At 44.0% G+C, this 18,040-nt stretch overlaps 1 protein-coding gene across 1 annotated transcript in view; it reads left to right on the top strand.

Annotated features, from left to right (window-relative positions):
* The window catches only part of LOC110597660 (membrane protein FAM174B), a 32,949-nt gene extending 15,109 nt beyond the window's left edge, over positions 1-17,840 (top strand). The window contains exons 2-3 of the mRNA XM_078051219.1: positions 6,529-6,660; positions 15,884-17,840. Coding sequence (XP_077907345.1) covers positions 6,529-6,660; positions 15,884-15,887 — 136 coding nt within the window. The 3' untranslated portion in view covers positions 15,888-17,840. The remainder of the gene's footprint in view (positions 1-6,528; positions 6,661-15,883) is intronic.
* The last annotated feature ends 200 nt before the right edge of the window (positions 17,841-18,040 follow it).

The following is an 18,040-nucleotide window of genomic DNA, read 5'->3' as shown; positions in this document are numbered from 1 at the left end:
TCATCGACGTAGTGGGGTTCCAGAAAAGAAAAGTTGTGGCAAAGGCTCCCCCCCAACTCTTGGTGTCCCCACTATGGGGGACTGGCGAGCAATATCTTTTCCCGTTTTTGATTCTGAATCTCCTTTTTTCTCTGCTATGCTTGGCAGATTTTTTGGGCTGCTTTCTTTCTTGTCCTACCCCCAACCCAACTCCCACACTCCACCCTGTAACAGGCCCTGTCAGTAGGATTTTGGGTCTGTGAATCCAAGTCTGACTCTGCACCTGGGCTCTTTTTAGAACCAGGTGCCTGTCTTTAAGCCACATGTGTCCCTGAGTAAGAGGGAGCTATGGCTCCCTTGGTTTAGCTGCCCACTGTTTCTGAGAGATGCAGGTGACCTCAGATTCTTCATGGCTGTGTGGTCTTTGCTTTATCCCAGGCTCCTGTGCTTGTAAACAGTCCCGTGAGTTGGAGCCACCCGGATGTTTGCTTTCTGAAAAAACCTGGCCACAGGTAGCCCTAAGCAGAAAATGTCATGCGACTGTCACCAGTGTACAGTTCTTTGTTTCTACAAGGGGAAGAGTCCTAGGGTTTAAAAGGGTTTGAGAAAATGAGAAAATTATACTGATGTGTGGAAGGCTTACTATTAAAATGTTAAAAAAAAATCCCAAGATAGTGTTTATTATTATAGTGGTGGTTTCTCTTCATGCTGTGCCTCCCTTTGAGAATCCTTGGCAGCTAAATTCTTTAGGTTGTGTGTGACAGAAAATCTGGCCTGGAATTACTCTGGTGAAAAAAAAAAAAAAAAAAGAGCTTTGTCGTTTTCAAAGAAGGCTGGCTTCACAGCAGATTTAGGATTTGGTCTCTCTCCCTCTCTCTCTTACAGGTTGGCTGTTTTCCGTTCCTAGGAGGTAGAAAGATGCCTTACACTATTTAACTCTCAGGGCCAAGGGTGCAGCACCCACCTGTCCCTGTTCCAGCCTTCCTTCCTAGGGAAAGGCGGTTGGCTCTGATTGGTCATGCCTGCCTCCCCTCCCCCCTGCTATTGGTTGGCTCAGGGGTTGCTGCCAGGCACTGATTGGCCCAGGCTGAATTCCTGTGTCCACTCGTGGAGCTGGGGGTGTGGCCAGGCATGGAGGATCCCAGTGCCAGGGAGAGGGAGGTAGTGGATGCTGGGGAACTAACTGCAGAACAGCATGTGTCCTCAGGGAGTCCCTCTTGGGAAGGGTTGGAAGTGTGCCTAGATTGATGTGAAATAGGAATGAATGTGTGGGTTGTGTTAAGTGACATGTTCCAGAAAGTGTAAGGAGGACAAGGCGTTTTTTGGTGTTAAAAGTCAAGTGGTGGCAAAGTCTGGTCGGGGTGTGGAGTGGGGCTCTCTGTTGAGAGTGAGTGGGAAGTGGCAAGGGAGAACTGGCGCCTTGTTTATTGGCGAGCGCAGGGTGTCAAGGTGACCTGCTGGGGCAGCCTTTGGTCTTCCCAGGGATAACATGTGCATCCTATGCCCTGCAGTTTTCCTGAATTGTTTGCATAGACTCTACTTTTAAGCCCTGTACTCTCCTCTCTTCATGACACATTTCAAACTGTGAGAGGTTGGGGAACACTTAGCTGTGTGGGGAAGGAGGTGGCCAGTGCCAGTCAGGACCTTTCGGTGACTGTTCTGCCTGCCTTCAAACCCAGCTCTACCTCTGAGCAGCCATGTGGCCTTGAGCAAATTGACCTCTCTGGTCCTCAGTTTCTTCAGCTGTATGACAGAGATAATAGTGACATGTCCCCTGTGGGATTATGTAGAAGCTGTGCATGTGAACATACTTGTAATTGTTTAGCCACAACCCAAGAAGAGCTCAACTCTTTTAGAGAATGAATGTAAGAAGGTGCAGTTGTAGTCTGTTTTCTGTTGTTGCTAGCGCATACCAAAGACTGGGTAGGTTATAAAGAAAAGAGGTTTATTTTGGCTCACAGTTCTATTCCCAAGTTGAAGGCCTATACCTGGTGATAAGTGGTGCAGGACATCACACGGCAAGAGACAGGGAACACGTGTGTGTGTGTGTGTGTGTGCGTGCGCACGTGTGTGTGTGTGTGTTTCTGTGTGTGTCTCTGTGTGTGAGTGGTCTCTCTCCTTCTTATAAAAACCACCAGTATGCAATCCAGGGCTCCACCTGACGACATCAATCCTAACAGTTTTCCAAAGGCCTCTTCTCTAAACACTCTAGTTAGATTCAATTTTCCATCCTCTCAGTACCTCCCAATGGGGATTAAACTCCACAGTGACTTTCAGAGGGATCAGATCTTATTCAGCTCCACAGTGGGCTTGCAGTAGGTCCACACTTAGAGGAGACAGAAGGGGACGTGGCAAGGTCATTCCAACCCTAAGGCCTCTGTTTTCTATTTTCTTGTGCTTTCTCTCTCTGAGGCAAGATGCCACTGTTTTCTGACCCCAGGACAGTCAGGCTTGGGGGTCTGCAGGTCTCTGAGAAAGTGTATCCACCCTGTTCATATGTTTCCCTGCTTCCCATGGACCCCTGACTGGTAAAGGAAGGGTTCTCCTTCTGCTGTGAGGATGTGTCACTCCCCCACCCCTCCATTCCTGTGTGGCAGTATCCCCCCACTCGTCAGCAGAGGCTCTTGTTAATGCACACATGTGCCTTTGCTGAGGACGAAGTGTCTTTAAACTCACGAGTCTCAGTTTTCCCTTATTAACACAGTCAGAGTGAAACAGCAGAAATCGCTCTTCTTTTGTAAAGCATGTTGTGCCTCAGAGAGTTGACGGAAATGTAATTTCTCTGGCTCATTATGTCAAAACTGGCGTTTGAAACACGCACGAGGGCTCTTGCTAATGGCCCTTTGTATTAGTGAGGGCTCTCCAGAGAAACAGAACCAACAGGATGCTGTGTGTGTGTGTATGAGAGAGAGACAGATAGGGCAGGGGGAAGATGTATTTATTATGGGAAAGAGGCTTGCGACATTATGAAGGCTGATGAGTTCCTGCAGTGTGGATGCTGGCAGTCTAGATGCAGGCAGGCTTGAGACCCAGACACAACTGAAGTTTCAGCAGAATCCAAAGTCCGGATAAAAACCAGTGTCCATCAGGCAGGAGTTTTTCTCCTTACTCTGGAGGGAGGGTCAGCCTTTTGTTCTGTGGTGGTCTTTTACTGATTGGGTGAGGCCCACCCATACCAGGGAGGACATTTGGCTTTATTCAGTCTGTTGATCCAGAAACACTTGTCACAGACATGCACAGGATAATGTGTGACCACATGTCTGGGCTCCCTGTAGCCCCATCAAGTTTACATGTAATGTTTCCTTCATACCAGTAGTGCCATCTTGGGGTTCAAGAGTAGTTTTTGAGATTGGCTGGAATGGTTGGTGCTAAAGCCACCCTAGGTCTTGAAGCTGCTGTTTTCCAGCGTCTCTCACCGGTAAGTGTTCAAGTGCCGCATTTTAGCTCATAATTTCCTCACTACAAGAACTTGTTATAAACAATCAGGAAGAAGGAAAGCCAGTTTCCACCTGTGGAGGTACACTCTCATGAAGCAGGGCTGAAGCAGGAGTCTCCAGAACCTTCTCCCAGGGTCAGCAGTCAGTCCTTGCCCCAGTGCCATTGGCAAACCAAGGTGTCAAGTTCCAAGTATATGGTGAGGTTGACAAACGGGCTTCTGCATTTTCAAGGCCTCATGATACCTGAAAAAGAATTCCATGTAGAGCCATGGCTCCTCAGCCTGAGGCCATCTGGGTGTGGTCTCTTTGAAGGTACACAGGGGGCTTTGTCAAGTCCTTGGGCTCATTGACATCTCCCTTTCTGGACATTCTGGATGGCTCTAAAGGCATGTGAATGTGCTCTTGTCTCTGGTTGTATGTTGGTGCCAGGCATGAGTCGGGGTGAACATGGCGGGGAGCCTTGCTCCTCTGCAAAGCCAAGTGCTCCTTCTAAACAGCTGCAAGTCATCCAGGTGGAGCTTTAGCGCTCTCTTCCTGAGAAAGGTGTGGTGTGTGGTTCTGTGTAAATTGGAAGTTGACCCTTGTCTTGAGGCCTTGGGGAGGGGTAGTTCTTCTTGGGCCTTTGTCTTGGATTGCTTGTGCCGTTCAGAGTCGTTTTGAGCTTAAATTCCCTCTATCTATATAACAGGGGTGGAATTGGCCAGGGATTATAAATTAAAGTAGAATGCAAAGATTTATTTTATTCCTTTGTTTGGGGGTGGAGAGACTAGGCAATCTATTGATGCAGGGAGGGTTGGACCAACAGTATCTGTAAGGTTCGCCTTTGTGCTTTTGCACAAAGCCTGCTTTGACCACTCCAGGGTCACTGGTGAGGTAACTGTCCATGTTCCTTTGGCTTAGCCTCTTACATCCAGACCTGGCATTGCACCATTCTTCATCCTGTGTTTAGAATCCAGGTAGACTCACACCTGTGCCTGTGTGTGTACCTGCAAGAACCTACAGAGACATTGTTTTATAACTTGGCTTGAGATCATCAGATATTATAGCTGAATTATCCTCTTTCCCAAAGTTTTACCTCTTTTCTCTATGCAAAGTATGTCAAGGAGCAGGTGCTATGTACAGGTCAAATAGGCTGAATGCCAAAGGTACAGTACTAAAATTTGTTATGTGAGTGAGTGACACTTTGGTAAATCTCATTTTTGGTAACTCACACTAGGTGAGTCAAGAGCAAGCTGCTGTTGCTAAGAATTTTCTTGAAAACCTGAAGGTGAAGTTCTGCTTTCATTTGTTTTGCCAACTTGTTGAAGAGTTTCTCTGTGCTGATGATTCCACAGAGAGCTCACCATGTCATTGACGTGGTCTCTGTGGGAATGGCTTCTGGTCTGCCAGGAGAATGTGTAGGAGACATCATTCTTCAGTGCACTTGGGACCTTTGAGTTTGGTGGGTTTCTCATGGACAGTGTCAAATATTCTTGTGAAGGAGGGACAGCAGAGAATAAACAAAAATTGAGAAGAGGTTCAAGGTAGTGCAGGAATAAGTGCAAAGAACATGGGTTGTCATGATGGCATTATAAACTTTCCAGCCATTTCCTGAGAAATATTACAGCCTTCATGCAGAGAGTCATTGTCAGCCCTCTCCCTGTGGCTGAGGGTGACCCTCTGCCATCCTAAAGGGAAGGGTGTAGCGTTCTAACAACTGTCCTCATAAATCCTCACAGTGGAAAGATTATCAACTCATTCACACAGGCCCTTGCCAAATGAGAGAGGATTGAGCATTTTTTACTTCTGTTTACAGTTCCTACCAACAACTTTTGCCAAGAACTTCCTGCACTCAGCCTTGTTAAGCTCATCTTCTCCCATGGTCCTCCCTCGCTTGCAAGGAGGAATTTTATTTTTTATTTAATTGATTTTATTTTTTAAAAATATACAACAGTGGAATGCATTGTAATTATTATTACACATAGAGAGCACAGTTTTTCATATCTTTGAATATAAAGTATGTTCACGCCAATTCATGTCTTTATACATGTACTTTTTTTTTGCATTACAATTCTTATTACACATATATACCATAATTTTTCATATCTCTTTTTGTATAAAAAGTAGGTTGACACTCAATTCGTGTCTTCATACATGTACTTTAGATAATGATGTCCATCACATTCCACCATCCTTGTTAATCCCTGCCTCCTCCCTTTCCCTCCCACCCCTCTGTCCTATCTAGAGTTCATCTATTCCTCCCATGCTCCCCATCCCTACCCCACTATGATTCATCCTCTTTATATCAGAGAAAACATTTGGCATTTGTTTTTTTGGGATTGGCTAACTTCACTTAGCATTATCTTTTCCAACGTCATCCATTTACCCGTAGATACCATGATTTTCTTCTCTTATTGATGAGTAAAATTCCATTGTGTATAAATGCCACATTTTTTTTATCCACTCATCCACTGAAGGACATCTAGATTGGCTCCACAGTTTAACTATTCTGAATTGTGCTGCAGTAAACATTGGTGTGGCTGTGTCCCTGTAGTATGCTGTTTTTAAGTCGTTTGGGTATAGTCTGAAAGGAAGACTGTTTTATTACAGTTTTATTTCTGATGAAATTGAGGCTTAGGGGGATTGGTTGACTTGCCCCTGATTACACAAGCAGAGTGTGGCTGAGCCAAGGACAACACTAGCTACTGCCAGCCAGGCTGTGCTGGATCCTGTCCTCATGGAATGTTGTGTTCATCATAGACTTTTTTTCTTTGTTTGGCAAGAATTTTGCATTCAGATATCAGATATCTGAATTCAGATATCATCTTGGTTACTGAGTTGCTGGTGCTTAGGGCAGGTGTCTCTGCTTCACGAGTGAGGACCTTACCACACCTTTGTAGTGAGATCAGTAACTTGCTGGAGGTCCTGTGGCTGCTGGGGTCTTACTCAAGTCTCCTCAAAGCCAGGCTGGAGGCAGCCACAAGATGCACCTTCAGTCAGGGTCATTGTGCCCTCATATGGGTGGAAGGAACCCAGCTTGGCATGGGCTGCCACGTCTGTGTCCAGCCCTCTGAGGCTTGGGCTTGGTAGCCTCTGTCCCAGCCCTGTTCTCATGAGTATGCTTCTCTTCCAGGTCAGGAAAGAGGTTAAAGAAGACCCGCAAGTATGACATCATCACCACTCCAGCTGAGCGGGTAGAAATGGCCCCTCTGAATGAAGAGGACGATGAGGACGAGGATTCCACAGTATTTGACATCAAATACAGGTGTGGGGTGGGGACAGATCTGTCTTCTTGGGCTCCAGGTGTCGGGTTGGCATTACAGTTCACCTTTGAAAGCACGGGAGCCGGGGCATATTGTGAATATGCTCTCTTCTCTGGTTGTATGTTGGGCCTTGAGTCATTCTGCTTCTGGGGGGGGACTTGTGCTGATCCTTTCCCAGGACACACAGCACCCATAGACCCAGCTGACAGGGAAATGCTCACCTCTCGCTTTTTCCAAATGAGAATGCTAAGTCAGTTTTAGGGGAGGAAAAGGAGGGTCAGACTTCAGACAAGGAACTGGTCATGCCCCTGGCTGGAGGAGGTCTGAGCTGATTCCATGGAAACCATAGACTGAACCATTTTTATGCTATCTTCACATCTCACTACATAAGAAAAGACTCTAAATAAGGTGATACAATAATCCATCAGTTTAGAAATTCTACCTATAGACTCTTTCTTTAATATAACATAGAGAAATGGCCCTTTCTTGAGGGCATGGATACAGGTGTAGTTTTGGGCAATGATGGATTAAAACTGTGTCTGGTGTAAATGAAGATGAGGTACTCATTGAAACTACTCTTACATTAAGAAACTTCCATGATGTGTCACAGTTCTTCAAATGATGGTGCATGTTCCACTGCTGGACTAACAATTAGTCCTGTATTGGCATTGTCACTGGCTATGAAATTCACCACCAGAGGTAAATGATTAAATTGAGCCACTTGGTCAGCATTCAAGTTACAGCAAATACTTTTTTAAATAATTTTTTTATTTATATGTGACAGCGGAATGCATTACAATTCTTATTACACATATAGAGCACAATTTTTACTGGTCTTTGTGGATCAATGTAATACTGTATTGATTCTAAGCCAGTATTACATTGATCCACAAAGACCAGTAAGTGCTCCATATTATATAATACACCCAGGCCTGCAGATAGAGGTAGATCCTTTTTATTATGAAAAATGATGGGGACATGGTTTTATTCATATTATATTTTGTTTCTTTGCACTGAATATGAGTCAGATAAAGTGACTTGGCAATAAAATCACTAATATTCCTGTGTGTAATATATATATATATATATATATATATATATATATATATATATATATATATATATAATTTTGCAGTATGGATGAATGTTACTAATTGATTTGATTCTTTTCAAAAGATGTTGTTACCTAAAATGAAAACTGTAGCTCATGGGTTTCTCCCCAGTCTGCTATCCATAACCAACCAATTTTAATGTTTGATTGTTTTTTATAAAATTTAGATGTGATTCACTAACAAACGCTATTTCCAAAACCAGTATGTATGTAAATATGATAATACAGACATTTTTTTCAGACATGAGTATAAATAAAATAGTATTTTAAGGTCATATATGAAGTCATCTATATGATATTTGTGTGTGTGTATGTAAAACACATCTACAAATATGTCTAACAAATTTATTAAAGATTTGTGAGTAAATTTTTAAAATTACTGCAGACATTTTTTTAAATACCTAAATAAATGGAAAGTTATTCCATGTTCATGGATTGGAAGAGCCAACATGAACACACTGAACTACAGAGTCGATGAAGTTCCAATTAAAATTCCAAACACTTTGTTTTTGTTGAATCTGAAACTTATTTATATAGAAGGACCAAAAAGATGGCTGAAGAGAAACCAATGACAGTAGGTGTAGAAGGCTTGCTACCCCAGGCATGGAGAGGCCATGGAATGGGGGAGGTCAGACTAGGACCCAGCCTGGATTTCTATTCCACTTTTCCTGCTACCTGGGACCTTATACAAGCAATTTCTCCAACTCTGAGCCTCCAAGCCCTCCAGCTCTTTCACTGAGAATCTCACATACTCAAAGTACATCCCAAAAGGATATGAACACCCATACTGCAGTTGTGATGTCACAAAGTCATCCTGACTTTCCTACAGACCACCTTTAGGAAACTCACCTGTCTTTGGAGATCATGGGAAAGTTCCATTCAATCAAGAATCCCACCCACCCATATCCTCGACTGTTGGCTTGCACAATGGACATTATTATTCAAAGTATGCACAATTTTTCATATCTCTGGTGTATACAAAGTATATTCACACCAATTCATGTCTTCATACCTATACTTTGAATAATAATGTCCATCACATTCCACCATCATTTATAACCCCATGCCCCCTCCCTTCCCCTCCAACCCCTTTGCCCTATCTAAAGTTCTTCTATTCCTCCTGTGCTCCCTTTCTCTACCCCACTATGAATCAGCTTCCTTATATCAGAGAAAACATTCAGCATTTGGTTTTCTGGGATTGGCTATCTTCATTTAGCATTATCTTCTCTAATTCCATTTATTTCCTTGAAAATGCCATGATTTTATTCTCTTTTATTGCTGAATAATATTCCATTGTGTATATATGCCACATTTTTTTAATCCATTAATCTACTGAAGGGCATCTAGGTTGGTTCCACAGCTTAGCTATTATGAATTGTGCTGCTATAAACATTGATGTGGCTGTGTCCCTGTAGTATGCTATTTTTAAGTTCTTTGGGCATAGATTAAGGAGAGGGATAGCTGGGTCAAATGGTGATCCCATTCCCAATTTTCCAAGAAATCTCTGCTTTCTATATTGGCTGCACCAATTTGTGGTCCCACCAGCAGTGTACGAGTGTGCCTTTTCCCCCACATCCTCGTCAGTACTTATTGTTTGTCTTCATAATAGCTGCCATTCTGACTGGAGAGAGAAGAATCTTAGATTACAATTATCTTATATTAGACAAAAACATGCATTGGAGAAAAGATAGCCTCTTCAACAAATGGTGCTGGGAAAACTGGAAATCCATATGCAACAAAATGAAATTAAACCTCTGTCTCTCACCATGCACAAAACTCAACTCAAAATGGATCAAAGACTTAGGAATAAAACCAGAGACCCTGCGTCTAATAGAAGAAAAAGTAGGCCCTAATCTCCATTATGTAGGATTTGGCCCCAACTTCCTTAATAAGACTCCTTTGATGCAAGAATTAAAATCAAGAATCAATAAATGGGATGGACTCAAACCAAAAAGTTTCTTCTCAGCAAAAGAAACAATCTGTGAGGTGAATAGAGAGCCTGCATCTTGGGAGCAAATCTTTACCCCTCACACATCAGATAGAGCACTAATCTCTAGGTTATATAAAGAACTCAAAAAACTAAACACCACAAAAACAAATATCCCAATCAATAAATGGGCCAAGGACCTGAAAGACACTTCTCAGAAGATGATATACAATCAATCAACAATACATGAAAAATGTTCATCATCGCTAGCAATTAAGAGAAATACAAATCAAAATAGCAAATACTTTTGTATTTTGAAAGCCCAAGTTAACTCCCCAGCCTGTTGCAAGGGCAAAAGTCAGTGAGAAACCAGTTCTGCAGGCATGCTCTAGAATGTTTTCACCACCACCTGAATTACAGACACTCTTTCTGATACAGCAGTGGCACGGGCCCTTCAGCATTGGGTCATTTTTGTTACGGGAATTGTGTTACCTCCCCAAGCACCTTCATATCTCTCCTCTGCTCCTATTCTAGGAAGAAACTCAGGACCCAGCAAATACATTTGTATTAATTGCCTAACCCAGGCTGTTGGCCATAATCAACCCTCCTATCTCCCAGGCTCAATCTCCATGCCTGGGTTTCTGCTCCTGGTGCTGCAGTCTTCTCTGTGTCACTCTGAGGACAGCATCAAAGACATGTTCCTACATAAGCTGCCACTCTCGATTAGTAACTTCTTCGGGAGTAACTTTCATAAAAATATTGTTTTTAAAACTTGTTCATAGCAGTTGTTTTTTTTCATAATATAGCAACTTGCCAAACTCTTATTAATTCTAGTAATATAAATATAGATTATTTTGGGTTTTTAAGAGTTGTAAGGGTCTCCTAGGCCCTTTTGCCCTCTCCCTAGTCCTTAACCATTTTTTTCTTTTTTTTTTTTACTCTTTTTTTCTATCTTGTTTTCTAAGTCAATGTTAAATAAAAGTGGTGATAACAGGCAAGATCTTATTCTTGATCTTAAAGGGTATGCTTTCAATATTTGACCACTAAAAGTTATAGGGTTTCTGTGGCTCTCCCTCCCCCCACCCCCAGGAGGTTTCCCTCTATTCCTAGTGTCTCAAAGGCGAATTTTATTCAGTGTTTTTTTTTTTTCTTTAATCTGTTAAGGTGGTGAATTGATATTCTTTTTTTTTTTTTTTTTCTTGGTACTAGAGATTGAACTCAGGGGCACTCAACCACTGAGCTACATCATCAGCTCTATTGTTTATTTAGAGACAGGGTCTCACTGAGTTGCTGAGTGCCTCGCTTTTGCTGAGGCTGGTTAGAACTCACAATCCTCCCACCTCAGACTCCTGAGCTGTTGGGATTACAGGCATGTGCCACCGTACCCGGCTGATATTAACTTTCTAATATTCAATCAGCTTAGCATTCCTGAGATAAAATGAGTTTGATCATGTTATCTTTTCATATGCATTGCTCCACTCAGTTGGCTAATATTTTGTTTAGAGCTTTCTTGTCTCTCTTAATGACTTAGATCTAGTCTGTCATTTTCCTATTTTGTAACAGCCCCATAGGACTTAAGTTTTCCTCGTGTCATAAAGTGAGTAGAGACATGGTTCCTTATTTTCCACTTCTCTGTATCAGTTTGTGTAAGATTGGAATGACTTGTTTCCTAAATGCTTAATATAGCATGCTAAAACTGGCTGGGACTGATGCTTGCTTTGTGCATAGAGTTTGAAAAACACCAATGTTCAGTTCTTCGAATAGTTACAGTACTATTTAGTCTATTTCTTCTTGGTTCAGTTATCCTGAGTTGTCGTTTACAGGGATTTTGTCCATTTTGTCCAAGTTTTCCAATGTGTCTAATGAAGTCACTCCTAATATCCTTTTATTATCATCTTGTAAATCTTGGAAACATGGGAAATGCAGGTGGTCCCCTTTCTTAATTCTTATTTTTGCCTTTTCTTCTTTTTTTTTTTTTTTTTCCTGGATGTCTTGCAGCAGGTTTATCAATCCACACAAAGAACTAAAGTTTGGCTCCTTTGATCCTATCATGGTTTTCCATTTCCAGTTGATATTTGCATCTCTTCCTTTCTCTGAGTGTGTTCTGTTCTCTTTTAACTTCTTTCATTCAATGTTTGACCTGTGTGGCTACCTCCCGCGGACACTCACTGTCACTGTCAGGCTCTACCCTGCCTCCCTGTTTATCCTGCAGAACTGAACTTTGGGTGGATCCTGTTAGAAGTTTTGGCTGTTTGTGGTTGAGATAAAAATCAGGATGTGAACAAACTTGAAGCCCATTCACCAAGTCCGCCCCAAGTCATCAGGCCCTAAGACAATGGACCGAGTAACAAAGACTGGGCAGTAGTAGCTTTTCTTTTTTTGCAGGTGTAATGTCCATTACAGAAACTACAGGTAAGAAATGGGGGAAATGAAATGACCTATGATCTCATTGCTTAACGGCAACCACTAGAGTGTGTGTGAGTACCCATCTGTGGATTTCTGAACTAAGTGTGTGTGAGTGCTGCTCATGTGGATTTTCTTTCTTGTTGAAATAGGACCACGTTGCAGTGGCTGTTTGGGAACACTTCTATGGCAACATTTTGCTAACAGCTTTTCAGGTTAACAAGTAGGAAAGAACAAAGGCTTTAAGGCCGGTTTCCTGTTGGGTGTAGTGTTTTTAAGCTCTCCTGTCTGCTCATTGATAATCTGTTCATGGGGGCTTCTTTTTCCTATTAAGTCTGGCTCAACCAAAAGAAATTTTTTTTTGTTCTTTCTAGGAAACAGACTGCATTTAATTCAGATGTGATTGGATCATGACTGTATTATTTTATGATCAAGTGGAAAGAGTAAAATCATGTATTTTAGTGCCAAGGTAGTAAGGTGATAACCCGCCTATTTGTACTGCACGTGTAATTTTCTGATAACGTCTCATCACTTGGAGCCTCTGCATTATCAGTAAGGCCTTTTTTCCGCCTCCAAGTTTTTAGCCAGGTGGGAAATGCAGAGGAAGAGAAGATGGGCAGAGGGAGGCTTCTGTTGACAGCACTCTCTTTATGCTCCGTGTACCTGAGGTGTCGTCATCCATGAGATGAGACCTCCAGCCATTCTGGCCAGAGAGGGGTAGGAGAGTCTTTAGAAATGACTTTCCAACTCTGCACTTAAAAAGACTAATTAGAAGGGGGAAGCGATTGCTAAATGGAGCACAGAGAACCCTGGGGTTTTGAAATGGTTCCATATTTCAAGAGTTGTTTGGATTTCTCTTGTGTGTGTTTGGGGCACGGTTGGCCTAGCGTGCACTTGTGGTGGATGCTTTGGGCCTCTGCGAATCCCTGGTTCATTACAGGAGACTTTTGTCCCACCCTCTAGGCATCCCCCAAGGCAAGGCAAATGCTGGCTCTTCCTCCCGCTTGTGTTCTGGGCAGCTGGGCAGCTGTGACCAACGCGGCCCAAAGATATGCTGCAGAGAGAACCCACTGCTCCTGCCGGCCCTGCCTCCCTGCCAAGAGGCAGGTCTCTGTCCCCAGTTCTTAAGTGTGGAAATGGTGTCCCAGGGGGTGTGTGGACAGTATAAACTGCCCACCCTCTTGGGGATAGAACTTGCTGCAATGGTGTAATTAGAAACCGATGAGATTTCTGCTGTAATGCTGGGATGGTTTCTGACATCTCATTTTGGGAACAAAGGACATTCCATGCTCTTCCCAGCAAGAGGTCCCTGCAGGGTAGGCAAGGAGTGGGAGAAAACACACCTACTTGCTCCTCCTAGGCTGAGGCTTTCCGGGCTCTCATTGCAGTTGCTGGACACTTTCAGGGTGGTGACTTCTTGCAGCTGCTTCTGCTTCTTAAGGGGCCCTACTTGGCTGGGCTTGGAAGGCCCTTCTACTCACCCAGACCCTGGGCATTTAGTTCTGTTGTGGACAGAGAATCACCATGATGGGTGGTGGGGCTCCCCTCTGCTCCATTGCTCTGGTACAAGGGGTATAAACTGCAACCAGGATGGAGTGAAGGCCCAAGACCAGGTAGAGGGTCTGGGTGTGCTCTTGGGGCCCTGGTAAGATGCAGAGTTGCTTCTCAGTGTGGATTCACTCCCCCACTCCCCTGCCCACAGGAGGGAACAGGTGGCTGCTGTAAAAAGCCAGCCTGTACCGTGTGGACATGGCGGCTCCACCTGTATACTCTCCTTCCCCTGGTCTGTTGGATCCCTTGGCGGCTAACATGAGGATGCCCATGTCTGTGTTTTTCTTTAAGGTTTTTAGTTAAGACAACTTTCAAACTTAGTGCAAAAATACAAATAGTATGGGGAGGACACCTTGTACCTTTCACTGAGATTTTTCCATTTTTGATGTTTCTTCTCACCTTATGATTGCCCTGTGTGGGTGTGAACATGCAGTTTTTTTTCCCTGAGTCATTTGAGGGTACATTATATATATTTTTATATATCTCAATATCATGGCCCTTTCCCACAAACATCAGGATTAACGCATCATGAACTGGAAATATAAGTAAAAAATGCGTTTAATGCACCTAACCTAGCAAACCTCATAGCCCAGCAACACAGTTCTCTGGAGTGTTGCTTGTTTGCCCCATGCCCATGTGGCTGGCTGGGAGCTGTGGCTTGTTGCTGCTGCATTGGGAGAGAGTTTCCCAGTCTGGGAAGAGTTTACAATTCAATGTGTGGTTTCTACTGAATGTGTATCACTTGTGCCTCATTGTAAAGTTGAAGAATCATAAGTCTAACTCATGTAAGTTGGGGACTGTGTGCATGAATTTCCTAGAAACAGGATGTCCAGTACTCAGGAGGCTGAGGCAGGAGAATCACCAAGTTTGAGGCCAACCTGAGAAACCTAGTTAGACTCCATCTCAAAATAAAATAATTAACAAAAGCTGGGGATTTAGCTTGAGGTTGTAGAGTGTGCCTGTTCTATCCCCGGTAAAACACACACACACACACACACACACACACACACACACACACACACATACACACAAAGGATGTCCATATCTTTCAGTAAATCACTAACTGATGTGGTAATATTTGGGAGCATGAAATTACAAAAAGGCATCCATTTTATAAATTTTATTAAGCCTTCATTTTTACATGTATGATTATATAATACCTGTAATCCAAGCATTGACAGATGATGGTAGCAACTGTAACTGGTCAGCTTTTTCCTCCCGAGTTCCTTTAGATGATATTTTGAATAGACTTTTTGAGTTTTTAAACTTTTTAAATATTACTTTCAAAAATATTTCTTGTATTCATTACATTGTCTAACCCTACTTTGGTGCTGGAGATTAAAGGTGAGCAAACTTTGGACATGGATCTTGCCTATATGATCTGTGATTCTAAGCAAGAAACAGATACTGATTGGGTACTTACACAATTGGGGGTCAGCAAACTACAGCCCATGGGCCAAATTTAGGCCACTATCTGTTTTGTACAAGTGTGTTAGTCAGCTTTCCATCACTATAACAAAATACCAGAGATAATCAACTTAAAAAGTGAAAAGTTTTGTTTTAGCTCACAGTGTGGAGGCTTCAGTCTGTGATCAGTTGGCCCTGTTGCTTTGGTCCGGTGGTGAGGCAGCACATCATGGCAGGAGCACGTCGTGGAGCAAAACCGATCACCTCATCAGTGAACCAGAAAATAGAAGACAGGAAGTGACCATGGTCCCATAAATCCATTTGGGAACATGCCCCCAGTGACCTGGTGGTCTCCCACTAGTTCTGCCACCTCCTGGTAGTGCCAGCTTGGGGATCAAGCATTTAATACACAGACCTTTAGGGGGACAGTCCAGATCCAGGGTATAGTAACAGCTTATGAGCCAAGAATGATTTCTATATTTTAATGGTGGAAGTCATCAAGAGAAGAGCAAAATTCGTGGACCCCAGATTTCAGTGTCCACAAATAAAGTTTTATTGGAACACAGCCATGCCCAGACACTATGTCTGGCTGCTTTTCCACCAACAGCAGCAGGGCTGAACAGTTGCCACAGAGCCTGCCTAACCTGAAAACTCTTGAACTTTTACAGAAATAGTTTGCTGACCCCGGGTGTAAATATCTGGAGAAGGCCTGGGAGGGGGAGGAGAGTAGGCAGTGCAGTTCAAGGGATGGAGACTGTTGGGGAGTGATGGGGGGGGTTGGTGCTCTGCCAGAAGGCGCTGAATCTCCATCTTCCTTTTCTTTCAGGTAAAACCTGTTTCCCAGGGGGTTGGCATACCGTGGAAAGTTGTTCAGCTGCAGCCTGGGCTGTGAAGGATCTGGAGCAGTCTCTCGTCCACGGTGTTCAAACCAAAACAAACGACATTCACGAAACTCTGGCTCCGTCATGTGTGTCCAGCGTCCATTCAGAGTGTCACCATCAAGCTTGTTTCCAAATCGCCACACGGGAGGAGTTGCCTCTGCTACTTTCTGGGTGCCCTTTTAAAATGTCACCCCTTCTCCTGCCTCCCTTTGGGTTTTTTTTTTTTTGCCTTGCTAAAGCAAAGGGTAGAAACATGTTGAAAAATATTTTTAAAGCAACTGTTGACAATAGTGGAACTATAATTAGGAGGATCAAGAATCTAAGAACAGCCTGAAGAATCTTCAGCTGTAAACTTAGAATTCCTGCCACTCTGCTCTCCAGAATCTCTACGCTAGACATCAGGCCCTTTCCGCAATCTTTTTTGGCTTGGTGGGGGCTCAGGCCTTATTTTGGTGAGGGCTATATGAAATTTCAGGTGGGGAATGCTTAGACTGGTTGGCCCCTACTGGAAGTGAACCAGTATTGGCTCCTGTCCCCACCACCGCACACCTTTATTAAAGGGGATCAGCAGAAATAGGCCTGGCTAGTTCACAAAGAATTTTGAATTCCAATTATCAGGGAAAACAAAGTATGTGTGTTTGTGTATGGACATGTGTGTGAATATATATAAAATAATTTCTCCTCTCAAGGGAACGGAAAGCACTGGGCAGCTTTGGGTTGGTAACTGTTTTTTTTTTTTTTTTTTTAATGCTTTTGTGTGTGTGTTGTGTGTTTGTTACAATTCTACATTGTTTGTCTTAGAAATATAATTAAAAATCACTGTGGTAATTTAAATCAATGGTGATTTGGCTGGGTCAAGTGAAGGACATGATTAGGGACTCTACTGGCCCTGAAGTCGGTCTAGACTGGGAACCTCCTGGACCCAGGAGTTTACTCATAAGGACCCCCTCCCTTAAGCGTGGGTAGGGTCTGAGGCAGGCCACTTCCCTGGGAGCCTGTGAGGTAACTTTATTCAGAGATACCCTGTGGAACAGGACCTCGGGAGACCTCTCAGATTGACAGAGGCCTCCCATTTTGCTCTCCTCCCATATTGGTGCAGCCAGTGCGTTTCTATTTCGAGCCTACTAGCAGTGCCTTTGGGACCCTGGTGTTCCATTCTGTCTCAAAAGGTGTTTTTAATTTTTTACCCTTCTCTTCCTTTCTGGCACTGCCCCAGGGTTGGTTAGGTTTGCCTGTCTATGGTCCTGTTCCGTTGGCCGGGATGAAAACTCCCACCTTCCCCTCCTCACCCCCATTTTAGGCTCTTGGGTTTCCTGAGAAGGGCTCTCTTGGTGGGAAGAGATGGGCAGGGGCTCCCGTGGCCCTGAGGCCCACCTGGGTGTGGGTGCTGTGTGACCCTAGCTGTTAGCAGGCGTGCTGGTGGCACAAAGGGAGCCCTGGAAGCCCAGGCCAAGTATAGCCCTGTGGCTGGTGCTGCTGGGCTGTCCGCTGCTGTGGCGCAGCCCACACGTGGTGCCTGCTGGGCCCGGCCCTGTCGTTTCACCTCCTTTGTTGACTCTTCTCCCCTCGGCTCTGTTTGTCAGAGGGGTGGGGCTGGAAGCAGAACAGCTGTGGCTGCGCTCTCCCCCAGTCCATGGTGGTGTGCTCACGACCAGAGCAGTGCCTCGCAGCTGTGCGCCTTCTCAGCCTTTGAACTGGAAATGCCCAACTCTCATCTGCAGAGTCTTATGACTACAGCTCAATCGTCCAGAAAAGCTGGATTCTTCCGCCTTATGTCTAAACCCCGCGCCCTTGTGCTCGCCACCGGTCCCGGCTGGAGGGGACACCAGCAATGACTTTCTAAATCCTTGGTGGAACTTCAAGCACTACAGGCGCTTAAAATAAAGACCTTTTAGACATGAACCCCGTGTGCATTGGGTCTGGATATTTTCTGAGGTGGGGGCTGATGAGATTCTTTCCTGTGATTAGGAGTGTGGGTGCAAGGTTGTGGAGGAGGGAGGGCTGGCTCTAATTTTCCAGGTAGTTGTCATGAACCACATCCTGCATTCCTACCTGCAGGAGGTCCCTGGGTCCTGGTGATTTGGAAAAAGGCTTGGGAATGA

This window comes from Ictidomys tridecemlineatus, chromosome 5 (assembly GCF_052094955.1).
Source record: "Ictidomys tridecemlineatus isolate mIctTri1 chromosome 5, mIctTri1.hap1, whole genome shotgun sequence".
Lineage (NCBI taxonomy): Eukaryota > Metazoa > Chordata > Mammalia > Rodentia > Sciuridae > Ictidomys > Ictidomys tridecemlineatus.
This window is presented reverse-complemented; position numbering and strand designations above follow the sequence as displayed.